This window comes from Trachurus japonicus, unplaced genomic scaffold, assembly GCF_045865225.1.
Source record: "Trachurus japonicus isolate A0001 unplaced genomic scaffold, Traja_1.0 AP030256.1".
NCBI lineage: Eukaryota > Metazoa > Chordata > Actinopteri > Carangiformes > Carangidae > Trachurus > Trachurus japonicus.
The window spans coordinates 8,148-24,307 of record NW_028220389.1 but is presented as its reverse complement, the minus strand read 5'-3'; the positions used below and the strand labels follow the sequence as shown (position 1 = coordinate 24,307).

The 16,160-nt window shown below is 44.6% G+C and overlaps 1 protein-coding gene across 1 annotated transcript; it reads left to right on the top strand.

Moving 5' to 3' along the window:
- The first annotated feature begins 145 nt into the window (after window positions 1-145).
- Window positions 146-15,366, top strand: LOC146960521 (lipoamide acyltransferase component of branched-chain alpha-keto acid dehydrogenase complex, mitochondrial-like). Its single transcript, XM_085772303.1, has 11 exons — window positions 146-180; window positions 1,631-1,691; window positions 3,854-3,939; window positions 5,427-5,608; window positions 6,638-6,765; window positions 8,737-8,992; window positions 11,058-11,224; window positions 11,350-11,427; window positions 13,557-13,748; window positions 13,837-13,908; window positions 14,785-15,366. Exons 1-11 carry the CDS (start codon window positions 146-148, stop codon window positions 14,950-14,952), a joined length of 1,425 nt encoding a protein of 474 aa, XP_085628429.1. The 3' UTR covers window positions 14,953-15,366.
- Window positions 15,367-16,160: the final 794 nt, after the last annotated feature.

Below are 16,160 nucleotides of genomic sequence, written 5' to 3'. Positions count from 1 at the left end.
CTCTGAGTGGAGGGGGGGGGGTAAGAGGGTAAGAGGGGGGGGTAAGAGGGTAAGAGGTGGGGGTATCTGTCGGTCACGTGACCTGGAGACTCTGACTAAAATTAACCAGCAGCTGATCTGATCTGAGGTCAAATTTCTCAGCAGCATGGACGACGACTGTTGCCGCTGCGCTGAGACAAGGTGAGAGCTGCTACACTGAGACTGTACTACTACAATAATACTGCAATACAATACTGCTACACTGTAATAATACTTCACTGTTATACTGTAGTACCACAGTACTGCAATACTACAGAGCTATAGTAATACAACACTAACTACAACATGACACCAGTGTTCACCGACTACAACACTAACACTGTGGTACTGTGTGATACTACTACAACACTGTACAGCTGTACTCTGATAATACAACACTGTAATACTACAGTACTGCAATAACACAGTGGTGCTATGATAATACTACTGTAATTATACTGTAGTTCTACAACACTGTTAGACTACAGTACCACAACACTGTAACACAACAGTCCATTACTGTGATACTACACAACAATAACACTGTACATTGTTATATTACTGCACTGTAATACTACAGCACTAATGAAAATACAACTAACAAGATACACTCAGAGTAAATGTACTTTTTTCATTCTGAGTAACTGACAACGTGAAGATAAATGGGGAAAAAATCAAATAAATCACAGACGTTGTTTCACCAGAACGATGATTTTCTCTTATATTGTAAATTTCAGTTTTCCTTTATTGTCATCGAGCAACGAAGCACAACGAAATTTATGTGCATCTCTCCCTAATAACTTTAAAAAGGATAAAAGAAATACACAAAGAGTAATTTAATATACATAAAAAAACACATGAATTTAAATAATAAAAATAATAGATTAGGCCTTGTAGTAATGTAATAAAGTTGCATTATAATGGAATAAATGTGTAATAATCTGCCACATTTTGTAATAAAATTCTTAAACGCAATATGTAATAAACTTTGCCGCATTTTGTTATAAGTTGTTACATTTTGCATTAGTTACAAAATACAAATGTTGCACTTTTTTTTATATAGAAAATGTAATAATTTTGTACAAAATGTAACATTAACGTTTATTACAAAATGCAGCAAAGTTTATTACATATTGTGTTCAAGAATTTTATTACAAAGTGGCAGATTTTACAAAATATTACATCATGAGGTGAAATTAATTACATTATTACAAAATGCGGCCTCAATACAGGCCTCAATTAAATGAATAATTAAAAAAAACAAACAATTTATTTAGTAAAATAGAAATTAAATGAAAGAAATTAAATGTTTTGTATTTGTTCCTACAGGATGATCAGGAGGAGAGCGAGGCTGCAGCTCAGAGGTCAGAGGTCATCTCGCCTGTCTCCCCGTGCGGCGCTGTGACGTCGTCGTCGTCGTGGTGACCATGGTGGGGGGCGTGGCGGTGTGCGGCTCCATCAGCTCGGTCAGAGCTCTGTGGGAGACCCGGATCAAGAGGAGGAGGGAGGAGCAGGACGAGGAGGAGCAGCAGAGGAGGAGGAGCGGCACCGAGCGGCGCTCCAGACTCAGCCTGGGGGTCTGGGAGGACCGGGCCCTTCTGGCTCGACTCAGACAGAAGCTGCAGACCGAGGACGGACGGCTGGTGCTCCGCATCGAGCAGGAGGAGTGGAAGGTATCAGATTATTGTCCTGGTCCAGTCTTCAGTCTGATGCAGGGGCGTAGCTTAGGGTTAAACATTTGGGGGGGAGGTTAAGACATCGGTCTGTATAGGGATTTTTTAAAGCAAAAAAGTCAGCGTATGCGTGGAAAAGTGCAAAATCATTAAAGCAGATATCAGTGGAATGTTTTTGTTAATATAAGTCCTAAATAGTCCTATTTTCCGTCAGCAATCACTTACATGAAGTATTTCAGCCTAAACACGAGTCTCTCCGTCACTCTGCTCTGCTGTAACCCGAGGAGAAAATTTTCCTTGTGGGATACAAGTGTTATCCAATGATGTGTTATGTATGTATGACAAATATTCTTATTCTGTGGGTAATGGGGGCGGGACTAGATAAGCTTTTGCTTCTCCCGCTTTTCCCTTTCGGCCATGTATTGTATTATTTGATGATGATTTAAATTGACATGCCCGAAATAAACAAATTGATTGATTGATTGATTGATAGCATTAGCCGAAACGGCCGTGCCACTGATATCTGCTTTAAAGCAGAAGTAAGCGATCCGGTCGTTTTCGCTAATGCTGCGTTCCAGGCAGGCTTTTGAAATCGTAAATTACAGCTTCAAGTCACAACTTACGACTTTGTAGCGTTCCAGGCAACCCACTCGTGTTTCTCCGACTTGTTTTACCTGTGAAAGTCACTATAACGGCCACTCGTAACTTCTGACCCGTGAACTCGTACCAGATCGAACTGGTACGACTTCACAGGTCGGAAAAACACGAGTCTACGAGTTTCCTTGAACGCACCATAACAGTCCTCGTCCCTACGTCACCACATTCACGGCGTCCCTTGGCTGCACACACAGCCCTGCATGCCGTTCTCTCTCCTCATTGGATAAAAACTGTAGGATACGATAAATGTTTTCTCCTCGGGTCAGAGCAGAGCAGAGTGACTGACAGACCCGTGTTTCAGACCAAACACTCTATGTAAGTGATTGCTGTCGGAAGATATAACTATTTAAGACTTATATTAACACAAAAATATCACTTACTTCTGCTTTAATAGGGCCCGACACAGAAATGTCCATAAAACTACACAAAAACCACTTAATATTCCTCCACACTGCTTGTTCACCGCAATCCAAATGTCCTGAAGGGAGATAGTCCAGAGTTTACACTAAACTATGTAATTCAGGACATTTTTACAGCCTAAACAGTCCTGGATTGAATTTGCCTGGGGCGCGCTCTTGTGTTCACGCGTTGCACGTGATGCATCCATTTGCGCTACGGAAGCCGCCGCAGACAAAATTTGTCTTATTTCTTTAAAAGTATCAAATTGCAGATCCCTCTTGTTTTTGTGTGTCGCTCAGAAACTCGGCAGGATGTAAAAACCGATGTGTGGTTACTATCCTGCCACTAGGGTTGTTCGGTATACCGGTACTAGAGTGGTACCGGGGTACTGACGCATTTAAAACGGTACCATACTGCGCTTCAATTTCAGAGTCAATTTGGTCTACATATGGGAAACAATAGGTGTGTGTGTGTTTGAGTAACATGAACGTTTGTGTTTCATTCTATAAACTACTGATAACAATTTCTCCCAAAAATGACAACTGGTCAAAATAACAAAAAAAAGATGCAGTGTTTTCAGACCTCAAATAATACAAAGAAAACAAGTTGATATTCATTTTTAAACAGACCACTAATGTTTTAATTTAGGAAGAGTTCAGATTAATATTGATGGAAATTTAATCCTGCAGCAGCAGTAACTGTTTACTGATTTAATGATTACTGATGCATATGTTATAGTTCTAAGATTTTCTATTAAAATAAAGCCAATAATGACATTTTTTGTATTCTCTTTTTATTTGGAAAAGTACCGAAAAGTATCGAAAAACATGTTGGTACCGATACCGGTACCAAAATGTTGGTATCGTGACAACACTACCTGCCACTAAGCAAGCGGCCGTCCGCTACGTAGTGTTTGGGATTCAGGCAGATGAAGCTGCTCCCACTCGGTGGTTGAACGCTGTGTGTTTCACGCAGTCAGCTTCCTGATCTGAGCTTTGAGAGTGCGACGATCAACAATCGACCTGTTCAGGCTCCAGATATCGGCCGATTGATCGGAGCATCCCTGATGATGATGATGATGATGATGATGATGACGTCACTGTGTTTCTCCTGCAGTGAGTCGAGGACCCATCGTCCAGTTCAAGCTGTCGGACATCGGAGAGGGGATCATGGAGGTGACGGTGAAGGAGTGGTAGGTACCAACTAAAACTTTAACGAAAACTTTTCATTCAGTACGTTTACATGCAGAGCTTAATCGAGCTATGCTCAAAATTCGATTTTGGCGTCAAGTCGGACTTCTGTCCTTGTCTCAATTTACATGCAACTGAGAAAATCGAATAACTGACGGGGTCCATCGCCCCCTCATGCGGCATCACCCGTTGTGTCAGCGGGTTAATACGCCTACTGTCCTGTTGACTTTTCTGTCACCTCCTAAAAAACTGAATATAAACAACTTAGTAGCTTAATAATAAACTCTCAACTGCAGTTCCCGACAGACGCGCCAGTCTGGGCCGGATTCACGCTGAGAATAGGATACGGGCTTCCTCTTTTCTCTCTCTCTCTCTCTCTCTCTCTCTCTCTCTTTAATAAAACACTCTTGCTGGTGGCGCTGTGTGAAATGACGACTTTATTCCGTGACTAATTGGTAACAAGAACATAAATTTAAGAAGCACTGACAACAAAAACTAAAACAAAATCTCTGTTCATTATGAACTGACGAGTAAAAACGTGATGAAAAAGCTGAGGCTTAGCGGCCGGACGATCTGGATTACAGCCATCCTCAATGTGTCTACAGGAGCCTTAGTGCGTGTTATTCACGCCGTAGATGAGCCAACATATGAGACGTCTTACCGCAGAATAAACGACACGAGCCGCTCCGTTTCTCCTCCACTTTCTGACCGTCAGATCATAAAACATGTAATTCTTCCCTTTAGCTTTAGCTTTAGCAGCAGCTCAAACTAACTAGGCTATATGCTTACAACAGCAAGCTGTGTATCAAACGGCAGAGCGACAAGCCGCTTATTTCTACCGTGTGATATCAAGCAAATATGACCATAATAACCGATAATAGAACACAATCTTTTTTTTCACGATCTCGTTTTATCTCCCAGCCGTATTTGCAGCTCAGTGGAAGCTAACTGGCAACCCGGAGTCTGAAACGCCACAGACGCTGTGACAGGGAGAAAGCGCTGGGTGGCGACACATGCCAACCATAGAAATTCAAAACATAAACAATTTTTTAATGCGAATATCTTGGCTGTAGGATTGTTGTTGGTGAGTTGAGTTCATCATGTTACATGAACATTATTTCTGAGTCTCTGTGACATATCAGGAGGATTTTACAGCCAGTTGCTTTAGATTTCTTACATATTGTACCTTTAACTAAATCAAGTCTTTGGTGAGTGACTCAGACTAAAATGAAAATAAATATTCTTGTGAAAATGAAGACTGGTAGGAACTCAGAACCAGAACTACAGAACATAAACACAAACACTGAGACCAGTGAATTCACCACAGACCCTCTCAGACCAGTTCAGGTCCTGGTCCAGCTGAGACCAGTTCAGGTCCTGGTCCTGAGACCAGTTCAGGTCCTGGTCCTGAGGCCAGTTCAGGTCCTGGTCCTGAGACCAGTTCAGGTCCTGGTCCAGCTGAGCCCGGTGTGTCTGTCCTGTCCCTCAGGTACGTGAAGGAGGGGGACAAGGTGTCCCAGTTCGACAGCATCTGCGAGGTCCAGAGCGACAAGGCGTCCGTCACCATCACCAGCCGCTACGACGGCGTCATCAAGAGGCTCTACTACGACGTGGACGCCACGGCGCTGGTGGGGAAACCGCTGGTCGACATCGAGACCGAGTCCAGCTCAGGTGAGACCGAGTCCAGTTTTATGTTTCTCTTAGCGGATTCACACTGGCACGGTTCTGGTTCTGGCTCTGGTTCGGTTCTGGAGTCTCAGGCCTGGACTACACGTATATGGATATTTTTTTAAGCAGATATTTTCGTCTTCGTTTAAAAAAAAAAACTCTGTCCACACAACAGAAATATCTCTGTCCATATAAAGAGGCAGAACTGGTAAACGATTTCTCCGTTTATGTGGGTGAATTCGCTGTGTTCGTGTGGTTGAGAGGTCCAATTGGACAGAAAAATGTGCGTTTAGGAATATATCGTATTCGTGTAGTCCAGGCCTCAGAACCTCGGTGCCGTCTGGCGAACCAGCCAGCTTTCACACCAGTTTAAGTGGAACCAAAGTGGGAGGACGTCATTCCGCGTCACACAGGCGGAAGTAAACACAGCAACGGCTCTTTCTGAAACAGCAAACTACCGTACTATTTACTTTTAATATTTTTTCATGCGAGAAAGTAACTGTTAAGATCCCAAATATACGGCCAGTTTATCCAAATGACGGCTGTTTAGAAGTTTGCTCCGATGTTTTTCGGAGAAGTGAAGCTCCGCAGCGACCGGGACATCACAGAGACAGCAGCCGGTCTGCAGAGCTGCTCAGCCGGCCAACCTCCGTCGTCATCCCGGGAGGGAGAAAACGGTCGCTAATTAACTTACCCGCAGGTTTTTAGAGGTTTACCACCGGCTGGTTAAATTATGTTTAGGAGATAAATGTCGGTCTCATTGATGAAATCTAACAATTGTGGCAGTAGCATTAGTTTGTTTGAATGAAAAGTGAAGCTTCCCGTGTGGACAGAGCAGCGCTGCCTCTGGGCTCTGTCTGTACGTAAGTTACAGAAATCACCACATTTACATCAATAAATAAATGTTTTACAATGAACCGTATCAGTCTGCATTAAGTTTTATTTTACTAAGCTACTGTATACAACATGGTTACGGTTTTCTGTGTTCTGGTTCTGGTTCTGGTTCTGACCGGACGCTGTGTGTGGTTTCAGAGGTGATCCAGGAGGAGGACGTGGTGGAGACGCCGGCGATGGCGCGGGAGGAGCACACACACCAGGAGATCAAAGGTCACAAGACTCAGGCCACGCCGGCCGTCAGACGCCTCGCCATCGAGAACAACGTGAGTCTATGTCTGCAGATCTTTCCTGGCAATGCGCGTCGTACGTCATCAATAATACAAAACAACACGTTTTGCTGAACCTCTGATTGACACGTGGGGCTGACCTGGACGACCGTGGCCAGCTGTGGTCACTGTCACAGGAGTTACAGTGTTTCATTTTCATGAAACCGCGCATCTGTTTGTTTTTCTTGTTTACATATCACAGTCATTTATATGCGGATTGAGGGCAAGAAGGAGTGTGAAAAAAGAGAGCACGCGAGATAAACACCAGATTTCACATTTTCCTGCCGGCAAAATCTGAACCGAGCCGATTAGAAATCAAGAGAGGAAAAACAAACTGTGTCCAAGAGGCTTTGTCCCGGCTTCACGAGAGTGACGGAGGATCGGGCGGTGGCACAACAAGAAGTTACAGCAGTAACGTCTGCAATTTCATTTTGAAAGGAGGGAAAACAGACAGAGCTCGAGCAGAGAAGTGAAAGATGTAGAGCAGAAGAGCCTTATTGTATCTTGTGATACAATATAGGCCTCCCCCTCCAGCTATTTCATTTTGTACGATTGCGGCCACCTCCTCCAAGTTTGTGTGTTCAATGTCCTTATACTTCTGACCACACCGTGTTTATGAGCCAAAAGAGAGAGAATATCCTCATTACTCAAGCCGATTCTGAAGTAGCCTACAGCTTAATCAAGGCATCTGTAGAGGAAGCCATGGCCACAGACTATATACTTTGATAATTTCTCAATTTATTTATTTTTATACCCGGCCCTTTTTTTTTTTTGCCTGGCTTTTTTTTGTTTTTCCTTCGTCTGACTTTTTTTTTTTTTTTTTGACTGGCCTTAATACTCCTTCGTAAATTTGTGCTTGATTATGGGACCTTGATATTAAAAAGTTTGAGAACCACTGTCCACTGATTTCTCACTGGCTTTGTTGAAAATAGGGCTGCCACAAACGATTATTTTGATAGTCGACTAGTCACCGACTATTTTTTTCGATTAGTCGACTAATCGGATCATACGTAAATTGAATGCAAAACATACAGATTATCGCAGCTGCTCTTATATACCATCATTAGCTTTCAGCTTGAAGTGTTTAAGGTATATGCTAACTAAAAATAAAGACAATTAAGATGATAGTTCATTAAACATTTAATGAAATATGCAGCTTTAACTGTAGCATAAAGTGCAAACAGCTGAGTAAAATAAGGATAAGGCACTGGCCTAAACAACACCAAAATAAATACTTAAAGGTTTTTTAGGTTTTTCTTTCCTTCATTTGTCTCTGGCATTAAACATAGCTACATTTAAATAAAATGAGGTGGACACCTGAAACTAAGGAATTATTCACAATAATAAAGTTTTGGTAGGCCTATCATTCAAATATAACTTGCTCAGTGTAAATAATACTTGTTCTGTTAAAAAAAATCGAATAGTTTATAAGACAATCGTCTTGTCTGAAAAAATGTAAATGTTCCCTTTTTACTGTCACAGAAGGAGAAACATGGAAAGACTCAACAGAGAGTTCTGTGTGAAACTGTCAAATGAAAACAAGTGAAACTGAGGTGCAGCTCGGTGCCGCTTGATGAGGGACTAGACAGGTAGAGAGAGAAAAGAGAGAGAACACCTATGTGTACTGAGTGAGTGAGTGCATGTGTGTGTGGTGGGCGGCTGCGGCGGCGGCGGGTGCGTGTGTGGAAGGTGCGGCAGCAGTTTTGAGAGAAAAACAAAATTAAAAAAAAATTCAACAACGACGCATCGACTATTAAATTAGTTGTCGACGATTTTAATAGTCGACGTAGTCGTGACTAGTCGACTAATCGTGGCAGCCCTAGTTGAAAACAAATGCAGATGGAGGAGAGGAGGGTTAGAGACACAGAGGAGGAGACACCTAACACTTACAACCATTTATTATCCGATGTTACAAATTCAGCCTCGGCAGCTAAAGGGTTAACTGTGTTTTTATCGGCGTGTCCTCAGATCAAGCTCAGCGAGGTGGTGGGGACGGGACGGGACGGACGCATCCTGAAGGAGGACATCCTGAACTTCCTGGCCCGGCAGACCGGCGCCATCTTACCTCCCACTCCGTTCCAGGAGATCCACACTCCGGGTCCGGGTGCGATTCCCGCTGCCGCCGCCACCGCCCGGCCCGCCGGCGCTCCGGCCGCCATCAAGCCCCCGCCCGCCATCCCCAGACCCGTGTTCACCGGGAAGGACGTGACCGAGCCCCTCAAAGGTCAGAGGTCATCTCAGCAGTCAGCAACGGGAAACTGTGACATCAACGTAGGGGGGGGCAATATGGCAAAAATATCATATCATGATTTTTTAAAAATGAAGTCACGATTTCGATTTCATCACGATCTTAAATTGAAAAAAGAAAAACAGACAATTTAGGCCAAAGAACCTTTCTGAACAGATTTTAATCTAAATAGTTGCAGTTTTGAATGGTAGCTTTCAATAAACATGAAAGTAAAATATCAATGAAGACATTACTTTTTGTTTTATTCAACACAGTCATTTTAACAGGATTTTAAGTATATCAAAACACTAAATAGCTGATTCAAAAGGGTCAAATAAAGTAACTGTTGTTATCTCTTTTAGCAAACTTTGCAAATGTCCTTTGTTTGCGCTTTGCAGCATAGAACTGCAATTTATAGAATGAGCCCCAGACGATCCTACGATCTCTGCACTTTGGCAGATCGTCTACACGCTCTAATCCTTCACGATCTAATATCGCCATATCGCCCACCCCTACATCAGCGCAGACTTTAGAGACTCTGAGATTATTGACCATGAGCTGATCAATCAATCACTTAGTCGGTTAGTTCTGGTTCTTTAAAGGGCGTAGGTTTGACCCAGACCCAGATGGTGGTATAAGAATTGCAGAAAAACCTGAACCTTTAGCCTTCAGTAGACTGTGAATACTGTTTTCCTTCTTTATGACCTTGAGGTGCATCTAGGTGACCACAATTTTACTGATTTAAATTCATACGGGAAGCAAGTTGTTGCTAAAACTGGGAGCTTTTAGTTAGGGCCACGGGGCAAACACATCGAGGCACTGTCCTCTGGCTTCTGCAAGACACAAGTCTCGTCTATTGGTGTATTAATCCACGTTTCGATAGGTATTATAGTTTTTGATCAGTCACTGTTTAATGACCATGACCGTATTTGGAGAAGTGTTGAGATTATAATGGGTGTGTATTGGGCGGAATGTTCGTGTCAGAGTGGGAGAAGTTGCCAGAAATTGTCTGAATTTTTCTCTTTCCACGCTGCTCACGGGCACAATTTACACTCTACACACATAATCTTTTCCACAGTTGTAGACAAACTTGTCCTCTCTCTAACAATGTGTTCATCAAAGCAGAGAGACTTACAGAATTTAAACTGTGAGCCTCTCATTGCGGCCAGGTCTCTTCCTGCCGCCCATTGACTCTAATACAAAGATTTTCTGAGAGAAGCAGAGGGGACCCCTGTTTATAACTTGCAAATGTTTCTAAAATATTTACTGTAGAAACACCAAAGTCATATCAAAGTGTTCAGGAAGTCTTTACGACAACCACGGTCTGCTTCTTCTTCTGATAGTAGCTACCGTTTTCTCAGAATCAGCCCAAATGTGAGACCAGCGCAGAGGCAGAAAATCACCCTCTTTTCTCCACGTTTCTGTCTGCCTCAGCCTGGAGGGCCTCTATCGTCATTGGCAACCACCTCAAGTTGCCGTGGTAACCTCTGAGCCTCAGGCCAGAGCCAATCAGAGACCAGTTCTGCTCTGAGCACTGTCTACCACACATTTATGATGCGTTCCAGGCAGGCTTTTGAACCCGTAAGTCACCAGTTACGAGTTACAACTGGGAACTGGGAGTACATCGATCTAGTACGAGTTCACAGGTGGGAAGTTACGAGTTTGACTGTACGTTCCAACGGGTAACCATAGGAACAGGTCGGAAAAACACGAGTTACGGGTTGCCTGGAACGCACCATTAGATCAAGGCTCTGCCAAACACACCAACACACACAACACACTCTCCTCTCTTATCGCCACTACCTCAGTTTCTGTTCAGTTGAAGCTTTTTTCTTTGTTTTTCTGCATTGTTTGATGGGCCGGTGTCAAAAGTGACCAATTTTAAAATGAAAACGATGAATAAACATTAGCTACTTGTTTTTCAATCTACATTAATTTGTATTAGTTTAAAACCACAGGACGCTGAAAAACGTTTGGCCCAGATAAAGTTCTTGGTTTGAAAATCTGTCCCAACTGAATTGGTAGTTGAATATCCCTTTAACACCAGATTGTTATTGACCAGGTTTCCACAAAGCGATGGTGAAGACGATGACGGCCGCTCTGATGATCCCTCACTTCGGCTACTGTGACGAGGTCGACCTGAGCCGCCTGGTGGCGCTGCGGGCGGAGCTCCGGCCCCTCGCCGAGGGCCGGGGGGTCAAACTCAGCTTCATGCCCTTCTTCATCAAGGTAGGAGGAGAAGAGAGGAGGGTCTGAGGGGGGCGAGGGGGCGGGGCTTGGCGGGGGCGACCTTGATGCTGATTGGTCACGTGATGTTTGGCGCTGACGTTGATGCTGTGCTCTCATTGGCTCAGGCTGCCTCTCTGGGACTCCTGCACTTCCCCATCCTGAACTCTTCATTGGACCAGAGCTGTCAAAACATCACCTACAAGGTACGACCCGGTCCAGACTGGACTTCTTTATTTTTTATCACTTTCTACGTTGTAGATTCAAACAGTTTCTTTAAAGTCCTGGACCCAGTTGTTCAAAAGGTTTTGAAATCCCTTGTTTTGCCATCCAGGATCACGTAATCCTTCTCTACCTTTATCCCAGTTGTTCAGAGCAGATACAAACTTTATTAAGATCTCCAAATCCAGATAATGAGTGTTTTAAATGTGTAAACAACAGGTAGAACAGCAGCATGGAGACACTCAGAGTGGATTTATTTGAAAATAGGATGTTTGTGCAGTGTCTGAAAACACTGCATCTTTTTTTGTTATTTTGACCAGTTGTAATTTTTGGGAGAAATTGTTATCAGTAGTTTATAGAATGAAACACAAACGTTCATGTTACTCAAACACACACCTATTGTTTCCCATATGTAGACAATGTGTGGCGCAGCGCCACAGAATCAAGACCAAGACACAAATTGATTGAACGCAATATCGTTCGTTATTCATTCCGTTAATTCATCTCCGCATAGCACTCTTTCGCTGTGTTCACACACAACACACAGAGAGAGAGAGAAGCGAGCATGCATGCCAGTGGTGCACGGTAAAAATGAAACTTACCAACCAGCAGTGTTTCCTATTAATTAACGAGTCTGTGGCGGCCCGTCTCTCACGTGCGCGCTGGTGCACACACACACACACACACAAAGACGGGTCAAAGTTTCCTGATCCGACTAAACAGTTCTGATCAACACAAACTGAGGGTTTGATCCAGATTAAAACAGAGACTGGATCACGTGATCTAATCTGATCTCAGGATCTGGTTTTAGTTTTTGCAACAACCCGTTTTCAAGGTTTTATCCGATCAGATCACTGGGTCTGGACCAGTCTGACCCGGTTATAGTCCAGTAATTTTAGGCCAAAAAAGGGGTCAACGTTAAACAAATTGCAACAGAAGCAAACTCAACTGATTTTGAATCCTCAACATGTCCTGAGTGAGGGAAAAAAAACCCCGAAGAATCCCATTAGGGGAAAGTTTCGAAAAACACCCAAACATCCCATTTATACGCATATTAAAAAAAAAATTTCACGGGAATAGGGTAAAGTTTTTAACCTTTAGATATCTCCATGAAAATTACTGAGTTGATTACTTACATTAAGACAAACAAAAAATGTATTACAAGTTTTTAGAAATTCTTTGTTAACATGAGCAAATTTGCATACATTTGCATAAATTCCACCATTTTGACGGCACATGTATATATGAAGTTGCTGTGGTGGTACCGGCATGAAAATTGGAATGAGTTGACTCCATTGGTCAACAGACAAGTTGACCACTTTAAATTTCAAGATGACTGCAATTTTTCAAGACAGCCACATCCTTAGTAGAGCAGGTATGACATGCTCCGTCTCTATCATAGACTGTAAAAGTCTCTATTAATGCTCATGGGCCTAAATTGGTTCCATTCCTTAAAGCAGAAGTGAGTGATATATTTGTGTTAATATAAGTCTTAAATAGTTATATCTTCCGACAGCAATCACTTCTATAGAGTGTTTGGTCTGAAACACGGGTCTGTCAGTCACTCTGCTCTGCTCTGAGCCCAGGAGAAAACATTTATCGTATCCTACAGTTTTTATCCAATGAGGAGAGAGAACGGCATGCAGGGCTGTGTGTGCAGCCAAGGAACGCCGTGAATGTGGTGACGTAGCGACGAGGACTGTTATGGTGCGTTCAAGGAAACTCGTATTTTTCCGACCTGTGAAGTCGTACCAGTTCGATCTGGTACGAGTTCACCGGTCGGAAGTTACGAGTGACTTTCACCGGTAAAACAGGTCGGAAAAACACGAGTGGGTTGCCTGGAACGCTACAAAGTCGTAAGTTGTGACTTGAAGCTGTAATTTACGATTTCAAAAGCCTGCCTGGAACGCAGCATTAGCCAAAACGACCGGATCACTCACTTCTGCTTTAAGTTTTTTAACTGTTATGTTAACAAGATTGAACAAGACATTTTCATCTGCTCTACCCAATGTTTAGATCAGGTGTTGTATGTATGCAAATTAGCCATACGTAATTGGATTATTACTTGACATCATTTATATCTAATCACCTTGGTGTGTCTCTTTGCCCTCAGGCGTCTCACAACATCGGGCTGGCGATGGACACGAGTCAGGGTCTGCTGGTGCCCAACGTGAAGAACGTGCAGCTGCTCAGCGTGTTCGACATCGCCCAGGAGCTGAACCGGCTGCAGACGCTCGGCGCCGTGGGGCAGCTGGGAACGTCGGAGCTGACGGGGGGAACGTTCACCCTGTCCAACATCGGATCAGTGAGTCCAGACGCCGCCGCTCTGAGGACGGAGACGGACTCTAGACCCGCTCTAACCACAACCTGTTTCCTCTGTGTGTGTGTTGTAGATCGGAGGGACGTACGCCAAACCAGTCATCCTCCCTCCTGAGGTCGCCATCGGAGCGCTGGGGAAAATGCAGGTGAGTTCCAGACTTTCCCACGGCCCATGAACACACCACAGAGGTCAAAGTACTTAGATAAGCCAAGCCCCGCCCCCTTCCTGTGTGTGTGTGCAGGGTATATAATAAAAAAAGAAAGAAAGGTAATTAGAGTTTAAAGGGATAGTTCAACATTTTGTCAAATTGGCCCATTGCCATAATCCAGAGCAGAGCCGTGAGCTGCTCAGAGCTACGCTACGGAGGCTCATTATTGGATTTCTTGGTTTCCCTCATCAAATACACAATCCAACAACTCCACAACGCTCTGGTGGACAAGTTGTGAGCTGCACATTCACCACGCTATGAGATAATAACACAACGTTACCACACAGAGTTGTTTTAGAGGGAAATACATGCAAAACCGCTGATGCGCGTTGCCTTCAGGGACAGTTTTTCACCAACAGTCTCTGCATTTCCCTCTAAAACAACTCTGTGTGGTAACGTTGTGTTATTATCTCATAGCGTGGTGAATGTGCAGCTCACAACTTGTCCACCAGAGCGTTGTGGAGTTGTTGGATTGTGTATTTGATGAGTTTGATGAGGGAAACCAAGAAATCCCATAATGAGCCTCCGTAGCGTAGCTCTGAGCAGCTCACGGCTCTGCTCCGCCGTTCTAAAAATAGCTTGCACCGACAACTAAAGGTAACAAACCTACTGCTATGACTATAGGGATTATGGCAATGGGCCAATTTGACAAAATGTTGAACTATAATGTATATAGCGGGAAAAAAAATCTTCATTTGTTTTGAAAACTTGGGGCCGAATGCTAATTCCAACGCTCTATGTGTGTGTGTGTGTGTGTGTGTGTGTGTGTGTGTGTGTGTGTGTGTGTGTGTGTGTGTGTGTGTGTGCTCTCAGGTGCTGCCCCGGTTCGGCGCCGGCGGTCAGGTGGTCCCGGCTCACATCATGGCGGTCAGCTGGTCGGCGGATCACCGCATCATCGACGGCGCCACCATGTGCCGCTTCTCCAACCTGTGGCGGGAATACCTGGAGAACCCGGCCAGCATGGTGCTGGACCTCAAGTGACCGGACCCGACCGGATGGAACCGGATGGAACCGGATGGAACCGGATGGAACCGGATGGAACCGGACCGCCAACACTAACACACCTTCACCTCTCCCCCTTCGCCGCCATCGCCACCGCCGCCGCTGCTGCTGCCTTCATCATCATCATCATCTTCTTCTTCTTTTCTCTCATTTCCTTGTTGCCTTTGAGCGAGTTGCGGCGGCGGCGCGATGCGGCGGGGGAGGGGCCAGCCTGTCAATCATGTCGTTTCCATGACAACCACTCATTCACTCACCCACCCACCCCCTTACTCTCTCACTCACTCACTCTCTCTCTCTCGGTTGGAGGTTTAGAGGTTTTTGTAGTTTTTGGTCCAAGTTGAACCAGGGTTCAGCTCTTCAGGTGCTGGTGGTCTGGGTCTGGATTCTCTTTGCTGGGGGGTGTGTGTGTGTGTGTGTGTGTGTGTGTGTGTGTGTGTGTGTGTGTCATCAATAATTCATCAGTTCATTGATCAGTTTGGACTCTGTTATCCTGGACCGGACCAGTTTTGTTGTTTTTTTTCTATTTGGAAAATTAATCCTAATAATAATAATTTTAATCGGTGAAACTTTTAATTTGAAAATCACAGGAAGTGAGACTGAACCAGTGTGTGTGTGTGTGTGTGTGTGTGTGTAAGAGAGATCCAGAACCAGAGTCTGATTGGGGGGGAGGGGGGGGCAGAACTGGGTCCTGAGACCTGAGACCCGGGTTCACCAGAGTCCAGTTCCACCAGTTCGATCCAGATCAGATGAACCCGTCTGGGATCTGGTCCAGTTTAAAGTGGTTTTCTGAGTCCTGAACCAGGACCAACCGCTCTGTGAAAGGTCCACAAAGTCTCCACTGATCATCAGGACCAGAACTTCACCTGGTTCTGGTTCTGGTCCTGGTCCTGGTCCTGGTCCCGGTCCGATCTGGTCCCGACTGACTGAACTGTGTGTAAATGAACCGGTGGACCTGCTGCTGGTTCTGGACCCGTCTGACTGTTACTGCTCCTCCAGCTCCTGAGGGGAAGACCTGGTCCTGGTCCTGGTCCTGGTCCTGGTTCTGGTTCTGGTCCTGGTCCTGGTTCTGGTCCTGGTTCTGTAGCTGCTAAGTGCCCCCCCCCCCCCCCCTCTCTCCCCTCTCCCCTCCCCTCCCCCCACCAGCTGGTCCCTGACCTGGTTCTGGTTCTGGCTCTGGTCCTGGTCCT